The sequence below is a fragment of the Mesoplodon densirostris genome, chromosome 9 (genome assembly GCF_025265405.1).
Source record: "Mesoplodon densirostris isolate mMesDen1 chromosome 9, mMesDen1 primary haplotype, whole genome shotgun sequence".
NCBI lineage: Eukaryota > Metazoa > Chordata > Mammalia > Artiodactyla > Ziphiidae > Mesoplodon > Mesoplodon densirostris.
In genome coordinates, this window is record NC_082669.1 from 84779506 (window position 1) to 84804702 (window position 25197).

Consider the following 25197-nt stretch of genomic DNA (forward strand, 5'->3'; position numbering starts at 1 on the left):
TATTTTTAAAGTAGTATCATTCATTTTGCCTCTGGTTGAATATTCATAAATGAAAGGAGTTAGAGGTCTCTGACCAGTTCTTATAGAAGACAGTAAATAGTTAGTCTCAACGCTAAATAGAAGTCTCAGAAAAGAAAGGATAGACAACATCTGTAGCTAAGAGAACCAGCTGCCCTTGCTCAGCAAGAAGAGTTCACAGGCATCCGGGTTTGTGTGCAATTGCTCAGGGGAGCTCGGGAGGCGCGGGGGCACTGGGAACTGGGGAGACAGGACGCTGTCCATTTAATGTGTAAACCGAGTGAGATTTATTTTTGTGTCAATTATGAGCGCTCCTAGCTTTCTCCAACAGGGATTACAGGACCCTCCTCTCCTTTCTCGAAACTTTGCCTGCCTGGCTGCCAGATCTGTGATGCAAAAGCAGGAGAACTGGTAGAAAGCGGCCCAAATAAAACCTCCAAATTCAGCCTCTTGGAGTCAGGAGGGGTTAAGGTCATTTAAAGTGAGTTGAGATGTTTAGCATCTGGGGTAGCTGAAGGGTTTGAGATGGTCGGGGATTAGAAGAGGGGTCTTTTGATACTTGTCTCTGTGGGTTATGAGTTGAATCTCCCTTCATGTTATTTGAAAGCTGCAGGTCAGATTTGTAATTCCTTCTTGAGGACTCTGGTAGCTCCACTTTGCTTCTTTGACTGTGGCTTCTCACAGGAACTGGAGTACTTGTGATGCCTACTTAGATTTAGAATGAACTCATCTCTGCCAACCGTTCTCTGGCACTTACCTTGTGCCAGACACTGTTTAACCATTGTGCTTGCCACCAGGGCTTCCATTGGGCTCATCAGTCTTTGCAAACTGGGTGAAAACTAAAGGAGGGAAGAAGAGGAGGGGGAATGATAGAACAAAAGAGAAAAGGACAAGAGTAAGTGGAGGCAGAAAAGAACTCTGAACTTGTCATCAGACACTGGCATTCATCATCCTCATCATGGCCACTCAAGACCTCCACCTTCCTCGGCAGACTTAGTCCTTGCTTCCATGCATATGCACACATGTACACACACACATGTGCACGCACACACACACTCCACACCGAGTGTTGCAGCTCCTCAAGCGTGCCATGCTCTCAGTCACCTCCAGGTCTTGGAAGTCACTGTTCCCTCTTCCTACAGCACACTCTCCCACTACCCCTCACCTGGGTAACTTGTGGTCACCCTTCAAGTGTTAGTTTAAATGCAGTTTTCTCTGGGAAGATTTAATTGACACCCTGGACTCAGTTGGCTTTTCCTGCTATGAGCTCCTTGAACATTGTCTGGTGTCCTCATCCAGGTCCCTCAACAGATACCAGCTTTGGGTGTCTGTCTCCCCTGCTAGACTAATCTCTGTGGGAGCCGGCATGGGGGAGGGAAGTCTGCATGGCTCACTCACTCTGGTACCCCAAATGCAAAACACAGTGCTCAGCACATAGGAGACTCTCAGGAAACCTCTCATGCATGAATGAGTGAGTGATGTTTTGTAGGATTTGGATGCTCCCAGATGGTCCCTTCAGGACTGAGACATTCATTCCTCCGGGCTGCTGCGAGTGTGACCTGAGTCCCAGCAGGAATTGCCTTTTGGGCAGAGCCTCAACCAAGACTCAGCCCCCTTTCCTTAATTTGGGCCATCTCAGAAGGGCCACCCCAGCTCTAGAGCTCCCGGTGGGATCAGCAAAAGCCTCTGTTGCAACTATGTTGCAGCTCAACTTCTCTCTCTATCCAGCGTGTAGGGCCTCACTCCCCTGGAGGAGCTGATCCCAAGGGCGCTTTCCTGATGGCCTCCTGCATGCAAATTTCTGACTCAGAGTCTATTTCCCAGAGAACTGAAATTTCTCTGTAAAACACTTACTGTAAAATTTCTTCTACCTTTTATAATTGGACACATTAAAGTTGAGGGGATACTGTAACCAAACACAAAAAGGCCTACAAATGGTATTAAGCACCTTGATTGTTATTTTTCAGGGGATGGCAGAGACCAAATTCCTATCTGTCCCTTTTCCTCCAGGTTTTTCCTTTATGAGCCTTTTCTATTCACTGCATTTATTTGGGGGGCGGGGGGAACACTCTTCTTTGAATGTCACATAAAAATAATTATGCAAGCACAGTGGAGAAGACAGAAAATTAGATGTCTTTGTACTGCTTCTTTTGCCTTGCAGGTGGATTAATAAATGCAAGTAATTATTTGCTGTTTTACCTGGAAAATGAAAAAAAAATTTTTTTTGGTTCTTTAGAAAAGACAAGGGGAGTTCAGTTCCCTCCCTGTGTTAGTTTGGGTTCTCAAGGAGACAGACACCATGACAGGGTTAACCAAATAAAGGGATTTATTAGAAAGAATGTTTGAGAAGAATAAAAAGGAGGGGGCAGGAGTAGGCGGGAACAGTTTCAGACCACACCACCCAATGCATATCACTCAATCTTGCATGAAATATTTTTTGAATGTCTACTCTGTACTGGGAACCGTGTTTGACGGTAATGTGTCTGATATAAAGGGAGTAGAAGAAGGATGGATGAGGTAGGAAGAGTCTCAGACTATGGGTCAGTCTGAGAAAGTCTTGGCCAAGCCGATGAGGCATCCTGGAGCCAGAGTAGTTAGTGGAGGAGTCCCTCTTCTCAACAGTGGACCTGAACTAGAAACCCCGCCGAGCTCCATCTTTGCCTCAGACACAGCTGGGAAGGGAGGGAGGAATATGATTTAGAGAAGCAGCAGCTGGAGTCTTCACTCAATTCTGGGGCTCCCCAAAGCACACTCCCCCTCTCTGTTTCCCCACCCTGTTTGCCAACCAGCAAAGCTCACTCTGCTCAGGAACCCCTCTTGAAGTCTCCCTGTCCAGCTGTCCCCTTGCCCCTGCAGAGCTATTCCCTTTTCTCTCCCAGCCCAGAGCCTGGTATATTTACCTCCAATAAAGGACTTAGTAAATATTTACATATATGTTTCTCCTATTTGAATGCAATGTCTTAAGAGCAGGTACCATGGCTTATTTATCCTTGTATTCCTGTCCCCCAGCACAGAGCTAAAAACAAAACATACTAATTAATACTCAAATGCTTAAAAGAATAAGAATTCAAATAGATGGAGCTAGAATTTGTGATTTTCAAGTCTTGGTTTTTAAATTGAGAATCTTAGCTACTTCAGTGGATCTCTGTGGGCAATAAACCTAACTGCTTTTCATAGAAGAAAAAGTTCCAAACTGTGTGTCACTATAGATATTGATATATTGCTATTTTATATTTACATCAATGTTTATATAAGGGGAACATGAAAATTAGAACACATCTTAAAGAAATTAATTCTTTATCTTACAATAAGATCAATCTTTTAAAAAGATGACATTTACGTGATTTTACCTGAATTATTAAATCATAAAAGTCTTCTTAATCAAAATTCTCATTGTTCTCTTTTCCAATACAGAGTGAAGTTCAGAATTTATGGAAAGAAAATTTGATTATTCTGGAAGCTGCAAAACAATATGGCTATGAAGTGGTTGACACATTCACTATAACAATGGGGCGATACAAAGAGTTTTTGCAGGGGACATGCGGATGTCATTTTCATGAGGTATTTATGCTGGTTCTCTGATTTTTGTAGCTTTTGATTTTTTAAAATTTCTCATTATATCTTTAATTGCATTGTCAGTCTTATTTTGCATTAAAGAAACCATGTCCGGACGAGATTAAACAATGTGTTCATCATCACTCAGCCAAAGCATGTAGCAGTCCCAACTCGAGGTTCTACAAAATGAAGTGTGTCAGAATAATTACTGTTTATGTAGACACCTGAAAACCAGAATCACGGGTCAACACAAGCAGGAAGATGGGAACCTGGAGAGCACTTGTCTTTTCTAATAGACTCCAAGCCTTCCCATCAGAAATTGTATCCAAAGAAGGTGGCAAATGTCTTAGTGGAGCTTGAAAATCAAGGCTAAATTCATGAATGAGCTTCCTCCACTGGTTTATCCAATGCATTAACCAGAGGGCCTGTGGTGTTTGTTTGTTTTCCTTCGTTTGGTTTGGTTTTTTTTTTTTTTTTTTTTTTTTGGCTGCACTGTGTGGCTTATGGGATCTTAGTTCCCAGATCAGGGATCGAACCTGGCCCCGGCCAAATTCTAACCACTGGACCACCAGGGAATTCCTGGAGGGCCTGTGTTTTGAATAGTTTTTCCTTCCTAGTGGTGGAAATGATTTTATTTGTAGCCAGTAATTAAATAGTCTTAGCTGAGAAGGTGATAGCGCAAAATATTTTTTTTCCTTCCCCCCCGCCCTGTCCTTTCAAACTCTTTGGATTATTTCCTCCCTACATTTGCATAAAATCTTGGTAAGTCCCAATATTTTAAAGCCACTTTCAGATAATAATAGGACTCCAATCACTTTCAGGCACAAGAAGACTCTCACTTCAGTACTAAAACTGCCCAGTCCTGTGTTATAAGAATCAGCATGTTATGCCCAGAAAGAATCAGCATGTTATGCCCAGAAAACACATCGATGGGTTATGCTTATGCCACTCAGGTCAGACTTTTGTTGCCCTTAACATCTGATCTTAGGGTTTTTTCAGCCCTAAGATGACTATCAGAATCCATCTTGATCCTCAGATTTTTATGAATATCCAAAAGTTATTGACACTGCATTGGTTCTTGTATGTTCTGCTAATGAATTCACGTTATATTTTTGTGTGGCAATGGAACTACATCTTTAGCAACTTGAAGCTTGGCCATGCTGTTGCAGATCAGATTTTTAAGCTGTAGGATACTGTGTGTCTACTTACTTCTTCCATAAGAAAATAACCTTCCAATGCCTTTCCTATTTGCAAAAGGTCAAGGCTTAGAAATACAAGAGCAGATAGCTTGGAAGAGGAAGAAACTGAACTTGTAGCTGAGCCAACCTAGTATCACCATAACCATTTTGGCTGTAAAAACAAGCCAAAGGTTGCCAAACCCACAGAAAATGGGGGCTTTGAAAGACAACATACATATGACAACATACAGAGGTTTTTTGCCTCTTTTAGAAAAGGTTTACTTATTTATTTATTTATTTTGTGTGTGTGTGTGTGGTATGCGGGCCTCTCACTGTTGTGGCCTCTCCCGTTGCGGAGCACAGGCTCCGGACGCGCAGGCTCAGCGGCCATGGCTCACGGGCCCAGCCGCTCCGCGGCATATGGGATCCTCCCAGACCGGGGCACGAACCCGTATCCCCTGCATCGGCAGGCGGACTCTCAACCACTTGCACCACCAGGGAGGCCCGTACTTATTTATTTTTACATAATGTGTCTCCAGTTAGTATTTTGGGGGAAGGTACCTGTTTTTCTTTTTTCAGGTTTAGTGCTCTGGAAGTCTAAAAAAGAGAAGTCCTCTACTGATTTCCCACATGGCTCCAATTAAAAACAAAATATGTGGTAATTCCCTGGCCGTCCAGTGGTTAGGACTCCACGCTTTCACTGCTGAGGGCCCGGGTTCGATCCCTGGTCGAGGAACTAAACTCCCACAAGCCACACAGTGCAGCTAAAACAAAATAAAACATAAAAACAGAAGATGCCCTTCCCACATGATTGTCACAGGATCAACCAGTTGACAGTAAGAGTCATGGAATTTGAGAACTACAGTAAAGACTCTTTGAGCCATCAGAACTAGAATATTGGCTTATAATTATCACTAATAAAAACCATCCTTAATTTTCATAATCATGATTTAAGCATGTCAGGTAAAATTACTTCACTTATTTGATTTTATAATTTTTTGTGTGCTATTATTATATACAAATTGTGTTTTATTAAACCCTATTTCTAATGTATGCCACCTTGATGGCAAGCTATATAGGTATTGCCCAAATTATCTCTGTTGATTCTCGAGCAGTGTTATCCATTTTGATGTTTTCATGTTGGAGCTGAAATACTTCTGGAAGCATTCGCCTTTCCAGTTACAACATAGAACTGATAAGATCATCTTTCTCAACTGACTCCCTTTATCACAAAGTCTCTAAACCCATTCATCACTTGGACATAATTGTTGCCTAACTCTTGAACAATTTGTACCACTTGTACCTCAGGAAGTTTCCAGTGCTGACACGGATGTTTTATAATCTTTCTAAACCATCACCCAACATCTTGAGTCACTGTTAGCTTATTATAAACAACCAAGAAAATCGAAAGCTTTTTGCAAAGGATGATTTGATGATGAATGTGGCAAGCCGAGAAAACGTAGATTATTCGTCTCGTACAAAACATTAAAGGCAGAAATTCATTAAAAACAACCATTTCTTCCTCTGTGCTGGACTCAGGAGCTGGGAAAGGAATTTGTCATACAGTAAAAGCAAGCATTAAGATCTACTGTATTAGAGCAATAAGATTTTGGGTTTTTTAGGAGCCTTATATCTTTTGGTGTTCAATTAAACCGTTCCCACAATAGATTCATAGATACCTGAGAAGGACTGCTGTAATCATCACAGTAAGATCTCGATGTGTTCTCTTAGATTTGTGGTGAGAATTCTATCCTAGACATAACAAACCTGCTCCAGTGGGCTCTTGCTGCCATAGGTGAGATTAAAGGTCTTGGGGTGTCTCTTTCATCTGTCAAATCACCAAGAAAGGATATGTTGCCACCATGAATCTATAAACAATTTCCCAACTGGTATGCATCAATTTCGACTAAAATGTTCCTGCTGATTAGAAAAGCAGGTGTTTCTCTTCATGGGTAGAAGTGGAATTTGTTTTCCCAGTGTTTATACAGGACAACAAAGAGGATCCAGGTAGCTCTCGCCCAAGAGTGGTTTGGGATGGTGCCTTTAGTTATGTGGCAAACATCTACTGTGAGTGAGCTAAAACCTGGAAAGGATACAAGCATATTACCAGCCCAAACCTGGCTGCAGAAGGGGCAAATCCACAACCAATTGTTATGTGATTATTAGTCAGGCTAACCAGTTGCACAAACTTTCTATGATGTCTCTGTTTTCTAGCAGATGTCTCTCTAGCTTTTGACTCAGTCAAAAATAAAACAAAACAAAGCAAAACACAGAAACCCTCTGGCATCAGGAATACAACCCTCTGCCCAGCTCTAATATCAACAGGTTTCCTTTGATTCTTGCACCTTGGAAAGAAGAGGGTTTCAGTTCTTTGCCAGAGATGATTTCCTGTTAGTATTTAATCTTAATTAAATTAACAAAAGCTTATCTGGCCTAGAAATGTTTTCCTTCTGTATTGTGGACCTAAAGGTTTTCTCTTTTCCTTCAAACTTTCAAAGTTTATTATGAACACAGTTGAAGAAAAAAGCCTTTAAATTCATCTGTCTAAAAAACTGAAATATTGACTTTTCAAGAAAAAATAACTGATTCAAGTATAGTTATCTTACATAGCAGATCCCAGAATTTAACTATCAGCATGACTATTTTTAATAACTTACTAATAGAAATCTAATTCAACAAATTTTTAGTGTCTATGTAGGCATTGTACTAACTGCTGTCAAATGAAGTAGGAAAACTTTTTTTTTTTTTTGCGGTACGCAGGCCTCTCACTGTTGTGGCCTCTCCCATTGAGGAGCACAGGCTCCGGACGTGCAGGCTCAGCAGCCATGGCTCACGGGCCCAGCCTCTTTGCAGCATGTGGGATCTTCCCGGACCGGGGCACGAACCTGTGTCCCCTGCATCGGCAGGCGGACTCTCAACCACTGCACCACCAGGGAAGCCCAGGAAAACATTTTGTAGAATTCCTATAAGCATCTCAAACTCAAATTGTTTCCAAATTGAGAATTAATATTCCCTTTATGCTCTCTTGTTCTCTTGTATTCCTGAATTTACTCTCTTGCACTGTCCTTTACAAGCTAGGGTCATCCTTGACTCCTCCTTATGTTTCTTCAGCCCCCTAGCAACTTCCAACCAGCTAGTTACTAAATCCTGTTTGCCTCGTAAATATTCTTCCAAGTCTTTCCCCTATACTCTGTTCCAATTGCTTCAACCACATTTATTCTTTTACTTAATTGTCCAATATTTATCTTTTGAGTCCAGTTCTTGAGCTAAACAGCAGTAATGCAAAAATAAATGACACATTTTCTACCTTTAACACGTTGTAGTCAGAGAATCAGGCATAAAAATCCATACTATGAAACAATACGTTAAAGAGATATAATAAGGTATTGTAATAATACTAAGAAGGGGCACCTAATCCAATCTGAGGATTGAGTGAACCTCTCCTTGAAAACTACCCAAGTTTATTATTAAAGGATGAGTTGGTCCTAGTCAAGTATAAGGTAATAGCAGAAGGAACCATTCCAACCCCTAAGACAATGTGAACCAAAGTAGCTTTGAAATAACCTGATGTTCTGAGGAAATCACAAGCAATTCTGTATATTGTTGAACATCAATTATAAAAGGGGACTGGGAAAAGTAGGCTAGGGTCAGATCATGGTAAGAGCTTAGACTTTATCCTCTAGGTGATGGAGAGTCAATGAAAGGTTTTGGAGAGAAGTGAGATGATCGCATCTTTGTTTCAAATAGGTAAGTCTGAGAACCATGAGGAGGGAAGATTTGAAAAGGACTCAGCCAGGGAGAGAAGTTAGGAGGCTTTTTCAGAAGTCAGGTAAGAGATGATAAAGGCTCACCCAAACCTGGACAGAGACAGCAATCATAAGAGAGAAGCAGACAAACAGAAGCCCTATTAAATATGCATCTGTATATCTTATGAGTGTCATGAGGGTGTAGGAAGAATCAAAGATGATTCCTAACTTGGGTGATGGATTAGAGAACTGAACCGGCAATTGAGACATAAAGTAACTGAGTAGCTACAGGCTTAGGGAAAAGATGAATTCCGTTTTGAACATATTGTGTTTGAGATGCCTGTGGGACATCCAGGTGGAGCATCCTAACAAGCAGTTGGAGATACACATCTGAAGCTTGAGGGACAGGGTGGGGCTGGAGATTAAAAAGTTGGAAGTCCTCAGAAAATAAGTAATAGTCGAAACGATGAAAATAGATCATCCAAAGAAAGTGAGAAGAGTAAGAAGAGTTGAGGAAGGAACCCTTGGAAACACCAATATTTAAGCCAAGTTGGGAGAAATAGGAGCATTTGAATTTAGAGAATAAACTGTTAGAGGAAAGCTCTAGTAGATTGGGGTGCCATGAAAAACCAAAAAGTGAAAATGCGTAAGGAGAGATCGAAACAGGGTTAATGTTGTCCAGTGTAACAGATAACTCTATTAAGACAGGGATTTTAAAATAGTCATTGATTTTTGGCATTGATAAGGTCCTTTCTTACCATATTAAGAGTAGTTTCAGTGAAATATTGAGGGCAGGGAGTAAACTACAATAGAATGAAGAGGTATAAGAAGTGAGAAAAGGTAAAACCTTTCAACAAGTAACAATAAGAAAGAGGGGAAGATATTGGATTTAGAAGGGAAAGTGATCTAGGGGCAGTTTATAGGAGGAACAACTTTGGCATGTTTATGGGCAGAGGGGGAATAGTTAATACTAAGAGGTAGAGTGAGTATACAGGAGCGGGTAGGACTGGTACAGGAAGGCTCCTGACAGTGTGGGAGAGGACCAGGTCAAGGACACTGGTAAATAGTTGGTAGGGTGCTGGTGAATGAACAAGGTGAGATGGAAGGTCTTCTTCCCTGTCATTCATTTGCCCTAGACTATTACAATATCTTCCTCTTGGAACCTTCACTTTGAACTACTTGAGTTCATCTTTCCTACCCCCACCAAGTATAATGCTTCTACACTGCAAATGGAATGGTGTCACCTGAAATCTTTCAGTGGCTCTGTAACTAAAGAAGAGTCACAGAAGCTTTCACTGCCTACCATTCCCACACCCCGTTTTTTGGAAGATAATTCTAAACAGTCCTTTCTGTGTAAAATAATTCATGTTCATTCCATCTGCAAGTGAATTCTAGCCTTTTCTAGTGGCCGATTAGATTCAAGATTGGTGCCTGGTGAGAATGAACTCATCAGCCATAATGGAGCCCAACCTTTCCTGAGATGGATTGGTACAAAATCCTCTTCCAAAGGGACCGTCCTCTATGGAATGGTGGATACCCAATAACATCAGGGTATCTCTCTTGAGAAGGACAGTTATAATGGAGGATGAACAAAGAAAAGTGTCAGTCACTCTACGTTGCACTGGTACTATATCCCCAGGAGGCAGCTATCCAGCCCAACCTTTGCAGTACTGGAACATGGAATGTCAGTATGCCTTAGAAAGAGATGCTGACCCATCACTATTTCATCTCATATTCTGTGCAATGAATGCTTATTTCTGGAGGTTTCACTACCAACCTTTAAGTGCCAAACTGAGATGGACTTCGAATTGCTTTGATTAGCATTTTTCCTACTTTAGGTTTTAGCATTCTAGCCTGGTGAAAACAGGATCTGCGGTTTGGGAAATACTGTATCCCCCTCCACTTTAAGGATTCTTAAATGGTATTAGTATATTAAATGATTCCAAAAGCCCTTACAGCAAAGAAACGGTTTAACTTAGTTTGACCCAGTTTTTCCCAAAATGTTGGCCACAGAACCACTTTTCTTTTTTTAATAACAGCTATTAACACCTCAGTGAACACACTTTGGGAAAACTAGCATAGACAATAAGGTCTAAAATCACACTTGGAGTACAGATTAAATGTGGCAGATTGACCACAAGCATTTATCTTCTCTTCCACTTGAAACTCCACGAAAAAGACTTTAAAGACATAAATCTTCACCACCACCACCACCCAAAAAAAAAGAATAAGAAATAACTCATAACATGGCTTCCCTGGTGACGCAGTGGTTGAGAGTCCACCTGCCGATGCAGGGGGCACGGGCTTGTGCCCCGGTCCAGGAAGATCCCACATGCCGCGGAGCGGTTAGGCCCGTGAGCCATGGCCGTTGAGCCTGCGCGTCCAGAGCCTGTGCTCTGCAATAGGAGAGGCCACAACAGTGAGAGGCCCGCGTACCGCAAAAAAAAAAAAAAAAAAAAAAAAGAAAGAACTCATAACAGACAGAATTCATTTTAAGAAGCTTGACTTAGCCTGCAAAGGAATTTACAGTGTAAAGTGCCTAACAAGGACCTACTGTATAGCACAGGGAACTATACTCAATATCTTATAATAACCTATAATGTAAAAGAATCTAAAAAAGAATAGATAGATATATATATGCACAACTGAGTCACTTTGCTTTACACCTGAAACTAACACAACACTGTAAATCAACTATATTTCAATAAAAACTAAAAAATTTATGAAAAATTGGTTCCTAGCTTTAAAGAATAAAAGTTCATATTTCCCCTAAAAAAATAAAGTGCTTAGAGAGGAGAAACACCAATTATAGGAGGGACACCCTTGACCCATGGATCCTCTGAATGGCTCAGACCTGAAGGAGCCACATGCTGAGGAAGGCAGGGCTACAGCACACATCAGAAAACAATTGGTTAAAAGTCTGTGTGCAAAACTGGTAGACCCTGAGTCCCTTACCCCAACCCATGCAGTCAAGAACCTACAACCATACCTATGATTTCTTTTAAAGTTGAACAGCAGAGTCTAGACTCAGAAACACAGGGAAAGTAAAGAGCAAACTAATCTAGAAGCTAAAATCAGAAAGCCAAAAGTGAAATTGACTGCTGAAAAGTAGAGCCCCTAAACTTCTCCCCAAGCCCCCTAAATACCAGCAGTCAGTCAGTCATGTGCCACCTCAGACAGGATGCTGGAGAGCTCTTCTGACAAGAAATGCAATGGCCTAGTAGAAGATCTCTTTTAAAAAGGCCAGAATAGTGCTGGGCAAATCCCTACAGTGATTCCAGCAGTGAGAAATGTTGGTCCACACAAATCGTTTTCTAAATAAAATTTTAGTGCCATATATATATATATTTATATATATATATTTCCTCCAGGTTCGAGATAAAACAGTCACACATCATGAAGAAAACTATTGGGTTCTAAATTATATCTAACATTCCTTTCTGGTTTTCATACCCTGAGCCTAAATCAGACATATTCTCATAGGATACATATACCTTTTCTTTACATGAGACAAATCCAAACACACCATCCCTTTTCAGCCATGAAATAAACTTTACAAACACACAAGCAATATGAGGCTCAAAAATAAATAAATAAAATAAAATCAAAAGGCCAGAACAGTGCTGGGCAAATCCCTACAGTGATTCCAGCAGTGAGAAATGTTGGTCCACACAAATCGTTTTCTAAATAACATTTTAGTGCCATATATATATATATATATATATATATATATATATATATTTTGGCCGCACTGTGCAGCTTGCAGGATCTCAGTTCCCCCAGGGATTGAACCTGGGCCACGGCAGTGAAAACTCAGAATCCTAACCACTAGGCTACCAGGGAACTCCCAATAGTGCCATATTCTTAAATAAAAATTCTAAGTTCAGGAGAGATGGATGGAAACAAACACCTGTGAGTTAAGATCAAAATACATTCCAAGACACAACATGTCCATCTAAATAGAGCAGGGAAGTACTGTAGCTTGAAATCAATTGGACTAACAAAGGTTATTCAAATAGTATCAAGAATCCAGTTACATGAATACTCACCCACTTAGGAAACTGAGTTTAAGACAGGGAGTTAGTCTCTGGGGAACTGCGTAGAAGTGCAAGATAGAACCAACAGTTTAACATGAAATTGGTAAACTACTGATCTGTAGTTCCTTCTAATGAATATTCCCACTTCAGAGCAGAATTTGTTCCCAAAGTCAGGAACTGAGCTCTGACTGGGGACAGGAATGAAAAAGCCTCAGCTGTCAGGTAAAAAGTTTGAAGATTTGGAGGTAGGATGGGAGACAGAGACATTACATATGTGGAAACACCAAAAACAAAAAGAAAAAAAAATCCTCATTCCTAAAGAAAACTTTAGTTTTGCCCTCTAATCCTCAGCATCTTTGACCCATTCAGAAGTTGGACTCCCTTCACTCAAAACATAGCTTGTTTCATGTGGCCATAATTAAATATTGGGGGTGGGGGGGTAGATGAAAGAATTCCTTATTATCTGTAAAAATTTCATGATTTCCTGAAATGAAATTATAAGGACTGGCTTCTAGCTATTGTTTGTCACTTTATTTTTATTCTATTTCTGTGAATTCTTAAACTACTTTTGCAGCTGGTCATAACTTTTGTGACTGGATCTTGGATTGAATGCAGAATGACTATACCAAATAAAAAGTACTTCAATAGTATACACTTATCTTAAAAGGCTGTGTTAGCAGGTTTTGCCTGGTCAAGCTCATGTTTTCTAGCCTTAAAAAAACCATTACCCTCACTCCTCAGACCCTACCCATGATTGTGAAACACATTTGTAATCAGAACATTCCCCCCTAATCTGGTCTAGAGATTTTGGAACACTTGCACCACTGAAAATTGCTTTCTATTTTGTTCTGTGGATCTGGAACCACATCAGAAGTTCCTTGGGTGTTATTCAAGTCAAGATCAGTTTTAGAAAAGGTATTTGCTTGTAATCTGCCTGACACTTTTCCAATTCACCAAGCTTTCCCTTTTTATATTGGCTTTTTGAAAATTCATAGTAGACCAGACACTATAAAACTCTTTGAGGAAAACACAGGAAGAACACTCTTTGACATAAATCACAGCAAAGTCTTTTTTGACCCACCTCCTAGAGTAATGGAAATAAAAACAAAAATAAACAAATGGGACCTAGTGAAACTTAAAAGCTTTTTCACAGCAAAGGAAACTATTAACAAGACGAAAAGACAATGCTCAGAATGGGAGAAAATATTTGCAAATGAATCAACGGACAAAGGATTAATCTCCAAAATATATAAACAGCTCATGAAGCTCAATATTAAAAAAACAAACAACCCAGTCAAAAAATGGGCAGAAGATCTAAATAGAAATTTCTCCAAAGAAGACATACAGGTGGCCAAGAAGTACATGAAAAGCTTCTCAACTAATTATTAGAGAAATGCAAATCAAAACTACAATGAGGTATCCCCTCACACCAGTTAGAATGGGCATCATCAGAAAATCTACAAACAACAAATGCTGGAGAGGGTGTGTAGAAAACGGAACCCTCTTGCACTGTTGGTGGGAATGTAAATTGAGAGGGGGGTGGTGGTGTGATGAATTGGGAGATTGGAATTGACATATATACACTAATAAGTATAAAATAAATAACTAATAAGAACCTGCTGTATAAAAATAAATTAAATTTTTAAAAAAGGAAATTCATAGTTATTTTAGATGCAGCAATTAATTGACATGGTAACACATTCATTCTGATGACTATTTATGTGAAATCAATTTTGAGTGTTGAAGTTACATGAATTTAATAGTAAAAGTTGCCGTGTACTTTTGTCCTGTAATTTATAACACTTTTTCATCTGTTTGGGAAGTCTTACAATAGCCCTTGACCCAAACCAGTCAAGTTGAATTATGGGCATTTGTATGCCTTCTAAAATGTCTGTGTGCCCAAGTCCTTAATTATATAGAGATGTGGAAAGATATACAATCATAAAGTGGGAGACTTCTTAGCATATAAGAAGCCTAAGAGAAAGCAAAATTACTTCTACACACCAAAGCACAGAATTTTTGTTGGACTGGGTCACAGAAAAATGTGATCATCTACATAACCTATAATATCTTATCCCCATTGCAGCCCTTGATTCCAGCTCTGAAATTACTCCTCTCCAAGTTTCCATAGATACTATAATAAAAATCTATTACTGTTTTGAAACACTATAATCTTTACTTAAAAGTCTATTCCTATTTGTAACTTAATCTAAATTTGAACATTGCTGTGAGAAAAAAAATTTTTTATTATTAAACTTATACTTGTGATTAGGGAACAATGCTGATCTAACAGGTTATCACACTTTATGAAGACCAATTGTCCTTCACTCTCTCTTCCTAATTTTAAGTATAATTTGACACAGCAAAGTCACAAAAAGAAAATAATGACAACAAAACCAAAGAAAAGAAGTTACTTTGGATTATTTTAAAGTGGCAAAAAAGAACAATAAAACTCCAGCTAACACTTATGTTTCAAGTAATGTAAACATTTCCCCAATCACATGGGTATGTGTTATTAACCATATGTAGTAGTTCCTTTTTCCTCTAGGTAGATGCGTCTCTTTCTCAGTTGTTGAGTTGTATGCACCCAGATTTAGAGAAGCTTTTGGAAGCATCAAGACGTTAGTATTTGTCTCTGATTGAGGTGACCTCCCTACACAAACATCTAGAGTCCTTTGTCTCTGGTTCAAGACCTAAATCTTTCACCATTGTTTTCTAATAGCTCATTTTTTTTGTTTACTATTATTATGCCCCAGAGATAAACCTAACATTTGTATTGCTAACACCTCTCTTTCAAAGCCACATTCCAGTCACCACTGTAGTTGGAATTTAGTAACCCCAAATGGTCCTCTGATTTTGGAAGGACTCACATGGGCACATTTCTACACATAAGATCAAAGGAAAGAAGCAGTTCACTCTTTACTGTACAGGTATCAAACATCCTTCACTTGCGTAACATTTCCAAGACTTAAAAATGGAGCTAATTCCTCTTCCTCCACTTTAGAGTCAATAAGAGTAGGTAAAATACAGTAATATTTTGAAACTCAGAGATAGCAGTTTGACGGCAATACCAGACACCAAATTTTACAAATAAGTTCAAAGAAATAATAGCTGTGTGAACAAGTTATCATGGCCACCATAAATTAGCACTGTCTCCTTAATGTACTAACTAAGAACTATTCATTACGTGGAAACAACATGGTGCCTGACCTTGGGGATCTAGTCTCAGACAATGTCTTTGAAGTCATTTCATTCTTGTTCTTCAAGTGTCTTAGACATGTGTCTTTATATAGTCCCCTTGAGGGTAGGGACTATCTGAATTACTCCACGTGTTTCCTAACACAGAGAACTCTGAAGATTGAAAGATGGATATTATATGGCAAAAATAAATCATAAATTTTAATTTTGTAAGGTACAGCATCACTTTGTTTCTCTTCTACTGCTTTTCTATTATAAAAGGATTACATAAATTCTTGCTAATGCTAAACATTTTTAAATTAAGCATATACAATAAAAACAAAAATACTTTTGTTTTTACACTACACACACACCATCAATTTTCACTCCCTTCTTCATTGGAGACCCTATTAGCAGTTTGGCACTTAGCTCCATTTTAAACACACACTCTTGATTTTAATCCCGTGCAATTAAAACTATTAGGCTGTCAACATTTATGGTCACTGGATTTATATGACATTGGGTGCTATTTAGAACTACCTTATTTCTCCATGAAAATTTTTAGGGAACAGGCAGTTTATAAAATACATTTTAACCTACAGTGTGAAATTTTCTGTTTTTTCTATCTCAGTATTGAATTCTGCTTATACTTTGCTTATACAGCCAACAAATTGAGTCCATGGTAGGTTGATGGAAGACTCAAGTCCTGTTGATGAATGAATATCTGATATTGAAAGTATCCTCTCATCACTGCTTTTCTTTTTTTCCAAATGGTCTTGGCTATTTTCCTACACTTATTCTTTAAGATCTGTTTTAGAATTCCTTTGTCACATACCCCCAAATCCTGCTGTGATTAAAATTGGAATAGCTCTTTAATTAACTTGGGACGATTTGACATGTTATGTCTTTCCATTTATTCATGTTTTCTTTTATGTCTCATTAAATTTTTGACACATTTTTCACCTGTGTCCTATAGATTATCATTGAACTTGATGAAGTTGTTTTAATATTGTAATGAAATCTTTTCTCTAATATATCTCTTATTAATTATTGATAGAATATAGAAAGCTATATAATTTTTAAATATTAACTTTAAAATATCTCCTTATTTTACTGTAGATTTCTTTGAGTTTTCAGGGCAAACAATCATATAGCTACAAATAATTCTTTGGTAATCTCCTATGACAAAATATTTCATAATATTGAAGCTTAACATTCCTGAAATAAATTGTATGTGCTAGTAATACAGCCCATAATACTGTTAGATTTTTTAAATGTGCCTAGATTCCATTTACAATAACATTTTGGGAGGATTTATTATTATTATTATTATTATTATTATTATTTTGCGGTATGCGGGCCTCTCACTGTTGCGGCCTCTCCCGTTGCAGAGCACAGGCTCCGGATGTGCAGGATCAGCGGCCATGGCTCACGGGCCCAGCCACTCCACGGCATGTGGGATCTTCCCGGACCGGGGCACGAACCCGTGTCCCCTGTATCGGCAGGCGGACTCTCAACCACTGCGCCACCAGGGAAGCCCCTGGGAGGATTTTTTATGTCTGTGTTTTGACAAATCAAAATTGAAATCAGGGCTTCCCTGGTGGCGCAGTGGTTGAGAGTCTGCCTGCCGATTCAGGGGACACGGGTTCGTGCCCCGGTCCGGGAGGATCCCACATGCCGCGGAGCAGCTGGGCTTGTGAGCCATGGCCGCTGAGCCTGCGCGTCCGGAGCCTGTGCTCTGTAACGGGAGAGGCCACAACGGTGAGAGGTCCGCGTACCGCAAAAAAAAAAAATTGAAATCATTCTTTCTCTGTAGGTTTGTCAGCTTTTAGGATTCATCAGGGTGGTACTGGCTTAACAAAAGAATTGGGAAACTCATTATCTTTGATTATTTCCTGAAAAAATAGTTTTCAAAGGAAACCAACTGACTTAGGTATTGTTGGGCCAATCCCTGGCATGGCTGTGTAGGGGTCAATCTCATATAGCATAATAGAAGCTTTCCCTGTAGGAGGCATTAGGCTGGTCTTCAGAAGCTGGTGGAGACGCCATCTTTCCATCTTCCTTTCTCAGAGATCATCTTAGTGATTTAAAAATAGAAGTATATCGTCAACCTTCCCACTGTGATCCGGCAAAATACTGACACTACTCCCAAGTGGAAGCTACATGCTTCAGCAAATACACTGGAAATAAGTATTTTTTGTATATCCCTTTTATGAATCACTTTCAAGATTGCTGTAAGCATTTAAACTAGCATTATCCAACACTGGTAATGCAACATTAAATGCAACCCTGAAATCACACAAAACGTTAAAATTTTTAAGGAATATGACCTTTTTGCATTGGGATGAACCTTTTTATATTTTTCATGTAATTAGCATGCAGATCATCAGGCAATTGAAAAAGCCAGAACTTAAGATAACATTATATAAACAAAATTAACCTTATTTTGGCTTCAGAACATTGGAATAATATTTTTTCAGGGTTGACTGTAATATTTATGCTTCAGTGTTTCCTTAAGTAAACTTCCTTAAGAATGTTCACTTATCTTGCTATAGGTGAATACAAACCTCCTCCAAAATGGACAAAACCTTCAGGAAAACATTGGTGCACCTCCCCAGCCTATCATATTTAAAGTTATTGTACAACCAAACAGACGTAGAAGGAGCGGCGCATGATAGAAACTTACAATGTTGGGATCTGGAATATTAATCAGTGGTTAACTGCAGACTGAGCTGTAAATTATGATCCATAGGGATTCCTCACCACAACCCGCTGATTTCACTGAACTTCTTAAGAGTTACTTCATCTGAGGGCCTGATCATGAAAAGCCAAACCTCCCATAGTTACAAAAAAACAATTCATTTATTTGGGGTTAGCAGGGTATATTGTCTTTAAAAGGCATTCCTGTTATATTTTTCTTCAAGATGGGAATAGCTTCAATGTTTTTACGATTACAAAGTAATGCATATTCATTGCAGTAAAATTAAAAAGTCAAGACCAAAAATTTACAAAGAATACCTTTTAAATTGCCTATCATTCCTCCACCTAAAGATCACTGCTCTTAACCTTTCGGTGTAGACTGTTATAGAATTTCTATTCAAACAACTCTTCTAAAAAGGTTCCCACTCACTTACAACATAACTAAAAATACCTACCTTCAAAATAGATCGCATACTACTTTTTTCAAATATTCTATATTGTTGGAACTGTTTTCATTGCATTCTTTTATATGGGATCAAAAACTATGTACCTAAATCATTACATAGCCCTCAAAAGAATCTTAAAAATCCATATGTGCTAGGGTTGCTTTCATTAGTCATCAGTAATAAATAATGTGTCCATAGTGACTGAAAATGTCTTACAGTTGCATTAATTTGATGAAATTAAAGATTTGCTATTCATTTGTAAACACACCCAAAAAATTTTTGCCAGTAATTTCTCTTTTCCCTACGTCTCAACCCTCCCCTCCCCCAGTCTCTCTGGGTCCCCACCTGGTTTTCTCTGGCTTTTGTTGCTAACTCCCTGAGATATATTAACCCAGCTGACAATTATAGGATATCACCAGAGCAAAGTTTTACATAGTGTACAAATAGACAATAAATATGGCCTCTTTGTTTTTATGTGTGTGTGTGAATATTCATAAAATGTCCATGAAGAGAATCCCAAAGAAACTATAATATATGTTGCTTCTGGGGAGGCTGTTGAGTGACTAAAAGAGGAGAAGAGATGGGAAGGAAACTTTTTATTATATACTCTTTTATGCTTTATAAATGCTTATACTGCCTATTCAAAACAATTTTAAGGTAAAACTATACATATGTACAAACATTTATAAAGTTATTAGCTTAATAGAGCATAGGCTGCTTCTTCAGATTCCATGACTTACTAAGTGCCCAGAGAAATGAAACTAACTGTAACAGCATCAGCTTATGGGTGTGCAATGCAAAACTATTTTCTCTTTTCTCTGAAAATAGTTATCGTTCTATAAAAGGATGCCATGTCAGGCTTAGGGTACCATGTTTGAATCAGTGACTCAGCAAAGGCATGTCAGTGTTCTCTGTATGTTAGCATCTGGCCTAAACACACACACACACACACACACACACACACACACACACACACACAGCAGTGTGGCAGAGACACTATCTGAGACTACTCCTTAGCTGCATTAAAGACAGATGCCCTGAGGTAAGAAAAGGGGCAGAAATTCTAATTTCAACCTTGGTCCTTTTTGAAAGATAAGTTACATTGGTTCTTGGTCATGTCAATTACATTCATGCCCTTTGGGCAACATCTATAACATCTATGTGCTGGAGGTGTTTTTTTCAAGTGTGTGAGTTAGTTATCCTGCTCTTTGCAGGTCTCAAATGTCCTTGATTTTACCTCACTATTTTTTTTTTTTTGCTCTTTATTTGCAGGTAGTGAAATCAAAATTATCCAAAGAATATCACTTTCTTAAAATGAAACGATCAAGAAATCATATTGTGGGAAAATATTTCAGCAATCAAAGCAAAGTACAACAACGACAACAAGACTCTGTAACAAATGTTCAATCACCGTATCATGTCAGAGGTCCAGTTAATCAGGTTTGCTCTGAAATCCTTCTCAGCAGGATGTGTGCCAGTGAAAGAACTGTGCAGACTCTGCAGAAGGACTGAACTTGGAATAGGATTCAAGTCACTCACCCGGACGCTGGTTTAGCAGCCAAATCCTGTGCATTATGTGTATTTTGGTTCCACCACCCATGCTGAGGCACACCGGCACACACAAACACACCAATGCACACGTAGCTAAAAAAGCCATAGCACTTTCTTTTTCTACAGCTTTATAAAGTTAGGATGTGCACGTGGAAATCAGCTGGTTTCAAGATGAAAGACAGAATTAGAAAATGGTGACCTGAAGTATAATCATAAACTAGATCCACTGTGGCCTGGGTATTGCATTGTGTTAATAAAGAGAAATATAGGCATTTGAAACATGGGGGGGGGGAAAGATCATGCTCTTGAGTATTGCCTTATCATCTTTATCGTTACCTTAGTATTGGAAAGGGGAAAAAGGAATTACATTACACCTGCAAGTGGGAATTACGCTTGTGCCCTTTACCAGGAGAGAACATGGCTTTGATGATGCTTTAGACTTTGTGAATCCAATGCTTATGAAAACCGCTTCTTCCTAGATTTTTAACATCCTATAACTGAAAGGAAAGGAATAGTAATGCTCCTCCAGGGAATTCTAAGAGATTCTATGAAAGCGATAGGAAGTGTAATACTTTACAGTTAAAACACCAATATATTTCTTTGCATTCTTTGTAGTTTTCATAAACATTCCCTCCTAGCCTGTCTGTGAACTTGGATGGGTAACTGCAGTCTAAGTTGATTAAATATGTAATTTTAAAGTGAGAAACAAAATATAATTCTTCATGGGTTACTTTATTATATTTCATTGATGATATTACTTAAGAAAGCTTTTGTTTGCTGTTAGAGCTCTATATAATTTAACATTGCAATTATATTTTATGTAAATATTTTGCAAAGGATTAAGCATTCTCAAGTGCATAGGCATTTATTTCCAGAAAGCATTTGTATACGTCCACAAATACTACTCTGTTACTAGTAACTGTATTTTGATTTTCCTGGGCAACTGTATCTAATCCAGATTTAGAAAAAACATATAATTATTTTTTTATAAAACTGTGGCATACATGTAAAACATATCTAATCCTAGTACTGAGAACTTTCTCTTCTATACTTTAAGTTTAAGATAGTAAATTTTTTTATTGTACAAACGCTTTGTTGTGAGATAACATCTCACAGTTACAATGGCTCTTAAAGGATTATTTTCCTTTTGGGGAAAAAAGGCTGAGAGGGTTAATTCAGTATTTAGCTGAAATTGCCAAATGTACGAATACCTCAATTTCATTACTATACAAAAACATAAAACTATTTTGATTGATCAGTTCCTTAGTATGACTATCCACATCCTTTAAATACTCTATTTTTATATATATTTTTATATGAAAGTAAATATGAATTTATATTTAACGGTCTTAAATTATATCTAGGAACGAATATCACTTGATATAAACAATACATACCTGCATATAACGATGATAAATTTTTTAAAAGAATGGTACAGAATTAACTTTTAAAATGAAAGATTTTCTAGTATCTGCAGCTATATTCAAGCATCATTTTTAGGTTTTCAATGGTTTTTTAATGATATAAAATGTTGCCAATTCATGTAGCTTCTCCATCCTGTTTTAATGTACAGTATTACATATTCTGTAACAGATTTATAGTCAGTGGATGTTTCTTGTAATTTACTGTCAACCTAACTGTAATACACTTCTGACTGAGGTTAGCTTTGCATTTACCTCTTCACCATTACAATAATAATGGATTTTAGAGACAATTTAATAATACAATTAATAAATGTCTTACTAGTAATAGTCTGTGTTTAGAGAGTATATTTTTTTTTCCTTTTTACTGGAGGTATACACCATATATTCAGTGATCCCTTGGCAGAGATATCATCCCATGGATTCAACTACTAAAGTGTGGTTCAATAAGATAAGATATACTTCCTTCCAACCCTGATATCCTCTAAATTTTTATCAAATGAACTCCCTGCTGTACAATGACCAAAGCTTTTGAACACAGTGCAGTGATGAGTTTTGTTTATAAGGCACTGAAATGCTACTAATCATTTTAGTTACTCCTTAATTGAATAAACTACATTTTATTTACCTTGGGGAAATAAGTGTGTGTATGTTTGTGCACGTGTATGTGTGTGTGCTTCACAAGTTCATAATTTGAATGAGAAAAAATAGAGTATGCATTTTCACATATCTTTCGATGTAAAGGTTAAAGGAAGTGAATTATTTTTGATAAAAATTGATTAATATCCAATCTAAATTAAACTAAAGAAAACATTTATAATATTAAAAGTCAAGAATAACTGCATAAGCATTTCCAAGCATCCCTGTTGACATTGTGTGTGTGTGCATGTGTGCATTTAAAGGCACAGTACACTATTTCCAGCCATCCAAGTAGGCAAAGAGGATCCCATAGGGACATATGAAAAGGAAGGTTCACCATCGGCTTTATACTTGGATCATTTAATCTTCTTTATGTAGTTCCCTCTGTTCTGCAGTCTTTGCTACAGAACGATTCTCACAAGGCATTGGGGAAAAAAATCACTGATTCTTTAGGATTCTCTATGCATAGTATCATGTCATCTGCAAACAGTGACAGCTTTACTTCTTCTTTTCTGATTGGATTCCTTTTATTTCTTTTTCTGCTCTGATTGCTGAGGCTAAAACTTCTAAAATTATGGTGAAAAATAGTGGTGAGAGTGGGCAACCTTGTCTTGTTCTTGATCTTAGAAGAAATACTTTCAGTTTTTCACCATTGAGAATGTTGTTGGCTGTGGGTTTATCATATATGGCCTTTATTACGTTGAGGTAGGTTCCCTCTATGCCTACTTTCTGGAGAGTTTTTATCATAAATGGGTGTTGAATTCTGTCGAAAGCTTTTTCTGCATCTATTGAGATGATCTTATGGTTTTTATCCTTCAATTTTTTAATATGGTGTATCACGTTGATGATTTTGCATATATTGAAGAATTCTTGCATTCCTGGGATAAACCCCACTTGATCATGGTGTATGATCCTTTTAATGTGCTGTTGGATTCTGTTTGCTAGTATTTTGTTGAGGATTTTTGCATCTATGTTCATCAGTGACATTGGCCTATAGTTTTCTTTTTTTGTGACGTCTTTGTCTGGTTTTGGTATCAGGGTGATGGTGGCCTGAGTTTGGGAGTGTTCCTCCCTCGGAGAAAAGGGAACCCTCTTGCACTGTTGGTGGGAATGTAAGCTGATACAGCCACTATGGAGAACAGTATGGAGGTTCCTTAAAAAACTAAAAATACAATTACCATATGATCCAGCAATCCCACTACTGGGCATATACCCTGAGAAAATCATAATTCAAAAAGAGTCATGTACCACAATCTTCATTGCAGCACTATTTACAATAGCCAGGACATGGAAGCAGCCTAAGTGTCCATCGACAGATGAATGGATATAGAAGATGTGGCACATATATACAATGGAACATTACTCAGCCATAAAAAGAAACGAAATTGAGTTATTTGTAGTGAGGTGGATGGACCTAGAGTCTGTCATACAGAGTGAAGTAAGTCAGAAAGAGAAAAAAAAAATACTGTATGCTAACACATATATATGGAATCTAAAAAAAATAAAATAAAATGGTTCTGATGAACCTAGGGGCAGGACAGGAATAAAGATGCAGATGTAGGGAATGGATTTGAGGACATGGGGAGGGGGAAGGGTAAGCTGGGATGAAGTGAGAAAGTAGCATTGACATGTATACACTACCAAATGTAAAATAGATGGCTAGTGGGAAGCAGCCCCATAGCACAGGGAGATCAGCTTGGTGCTTTGTGACCACCTAGAGGGGTGGGACAGGGAGGGTGGGAGGGAGATGCAAGAGGGAGGGGATATGGGGATATATGTATACATATAGCTGATTCACTTTGTTATACAGCAGAAACTAACACAACATTATAAAGCAATTATACTCCAATAAAGATGTTTAAAAGAAAAAGCATTGATTCTTGAGATGGAAATAGTTCTGGTAATGTATATGGGGAAAAAATAATACTGTTCTGCATCTAAAATTTCTTCTTTTAGTTCCATTTCACTGAAAGATTCCAAGAAGAAATACAGAAACTGGTCAAAAATTATGTAACCCAATAAGAGTTATTTCAAAGCCGTAATGCTTTGGCATGGTGGGAGTGGGGTGAAGAGGAGTGGCGGGTGTCTAATACAGTGATAAGAGCTCAGAGAGGTGATCAGGGTTAGGATCTTATTAAATATTATCTTACGGGCTCCTTAATTTGAGCAAATACTGAGAGAATCATCAGTGTCTAACATTTTTCTCTGAGCATTTTCATCTTATAAAAAGAAAGTTAAAAATGTCATCAAAATCAGTGGCTAGGATTATTGTATTTAAAATAAACACACAAGACTTTGAGTAAGCTTATATGGGCTGATAACTTCAAAAACATGTATCCAAGTACAAAACGATACTGCACTACAGCATATTCTACCATTTTGACTGGATCAAGGAGTAAGTGCTCTGCCAATACTACTGTAGTTTTTTTTTTTTTTAGTATGTTTTTAAAGTTCAAATGATTTTGACTGCTCTTCGGAACCAAGGCATTTTGATAGATCACTTCAACTTAAGGAGATGAACTAGACGTCGTCAGAAACCCCAAAGACCTACTAGAGACAGCAGGATACTGCCAGTCCCTACAAAATAGATTTTGTATTTGCCCCAGCTTCCAAGGTTTCTTACTGTCAAAGAGCCTTTTATCATGTTTTTTTGTTTGTTTGTTTGTTTGCGGTACGCGGGCCTCTCACTGTTGTGGCCTCTCCCGTTGCGGAGCACAGGCTCCGGAAGC

General features: G+C 38.3%; 1 protein-coding gene across 1 annotated transcript in view; it reads left to right on the forward strand.

Moving 5' to 3' along the window:
- CPED1 (cadherin like and PC-esterase domain containing 1) overlaps positions 1 to 22123 on the forward strand; it is a 304458-nt gene extending 282335 nt beyond the window's left edge. Inside the window, exons 21-22 of the mRNA XM_060108389.1 lie at positions 3433 to 3579; positions 20130 to 22123. Coding sequence (XP_059964372.1) covers positions 3433 to 3579; positions 20130 to 20369 — 387 coding nt within the window. The 3' untranslated portion in view covers positions 20370 to 22123. The remainder of the gene's footprint in view (positions 1 to 3432; positions 3580 to 20129) is intronic.
- Positions 22124 to 25197: the final 3074 nt, after the last annotated feature.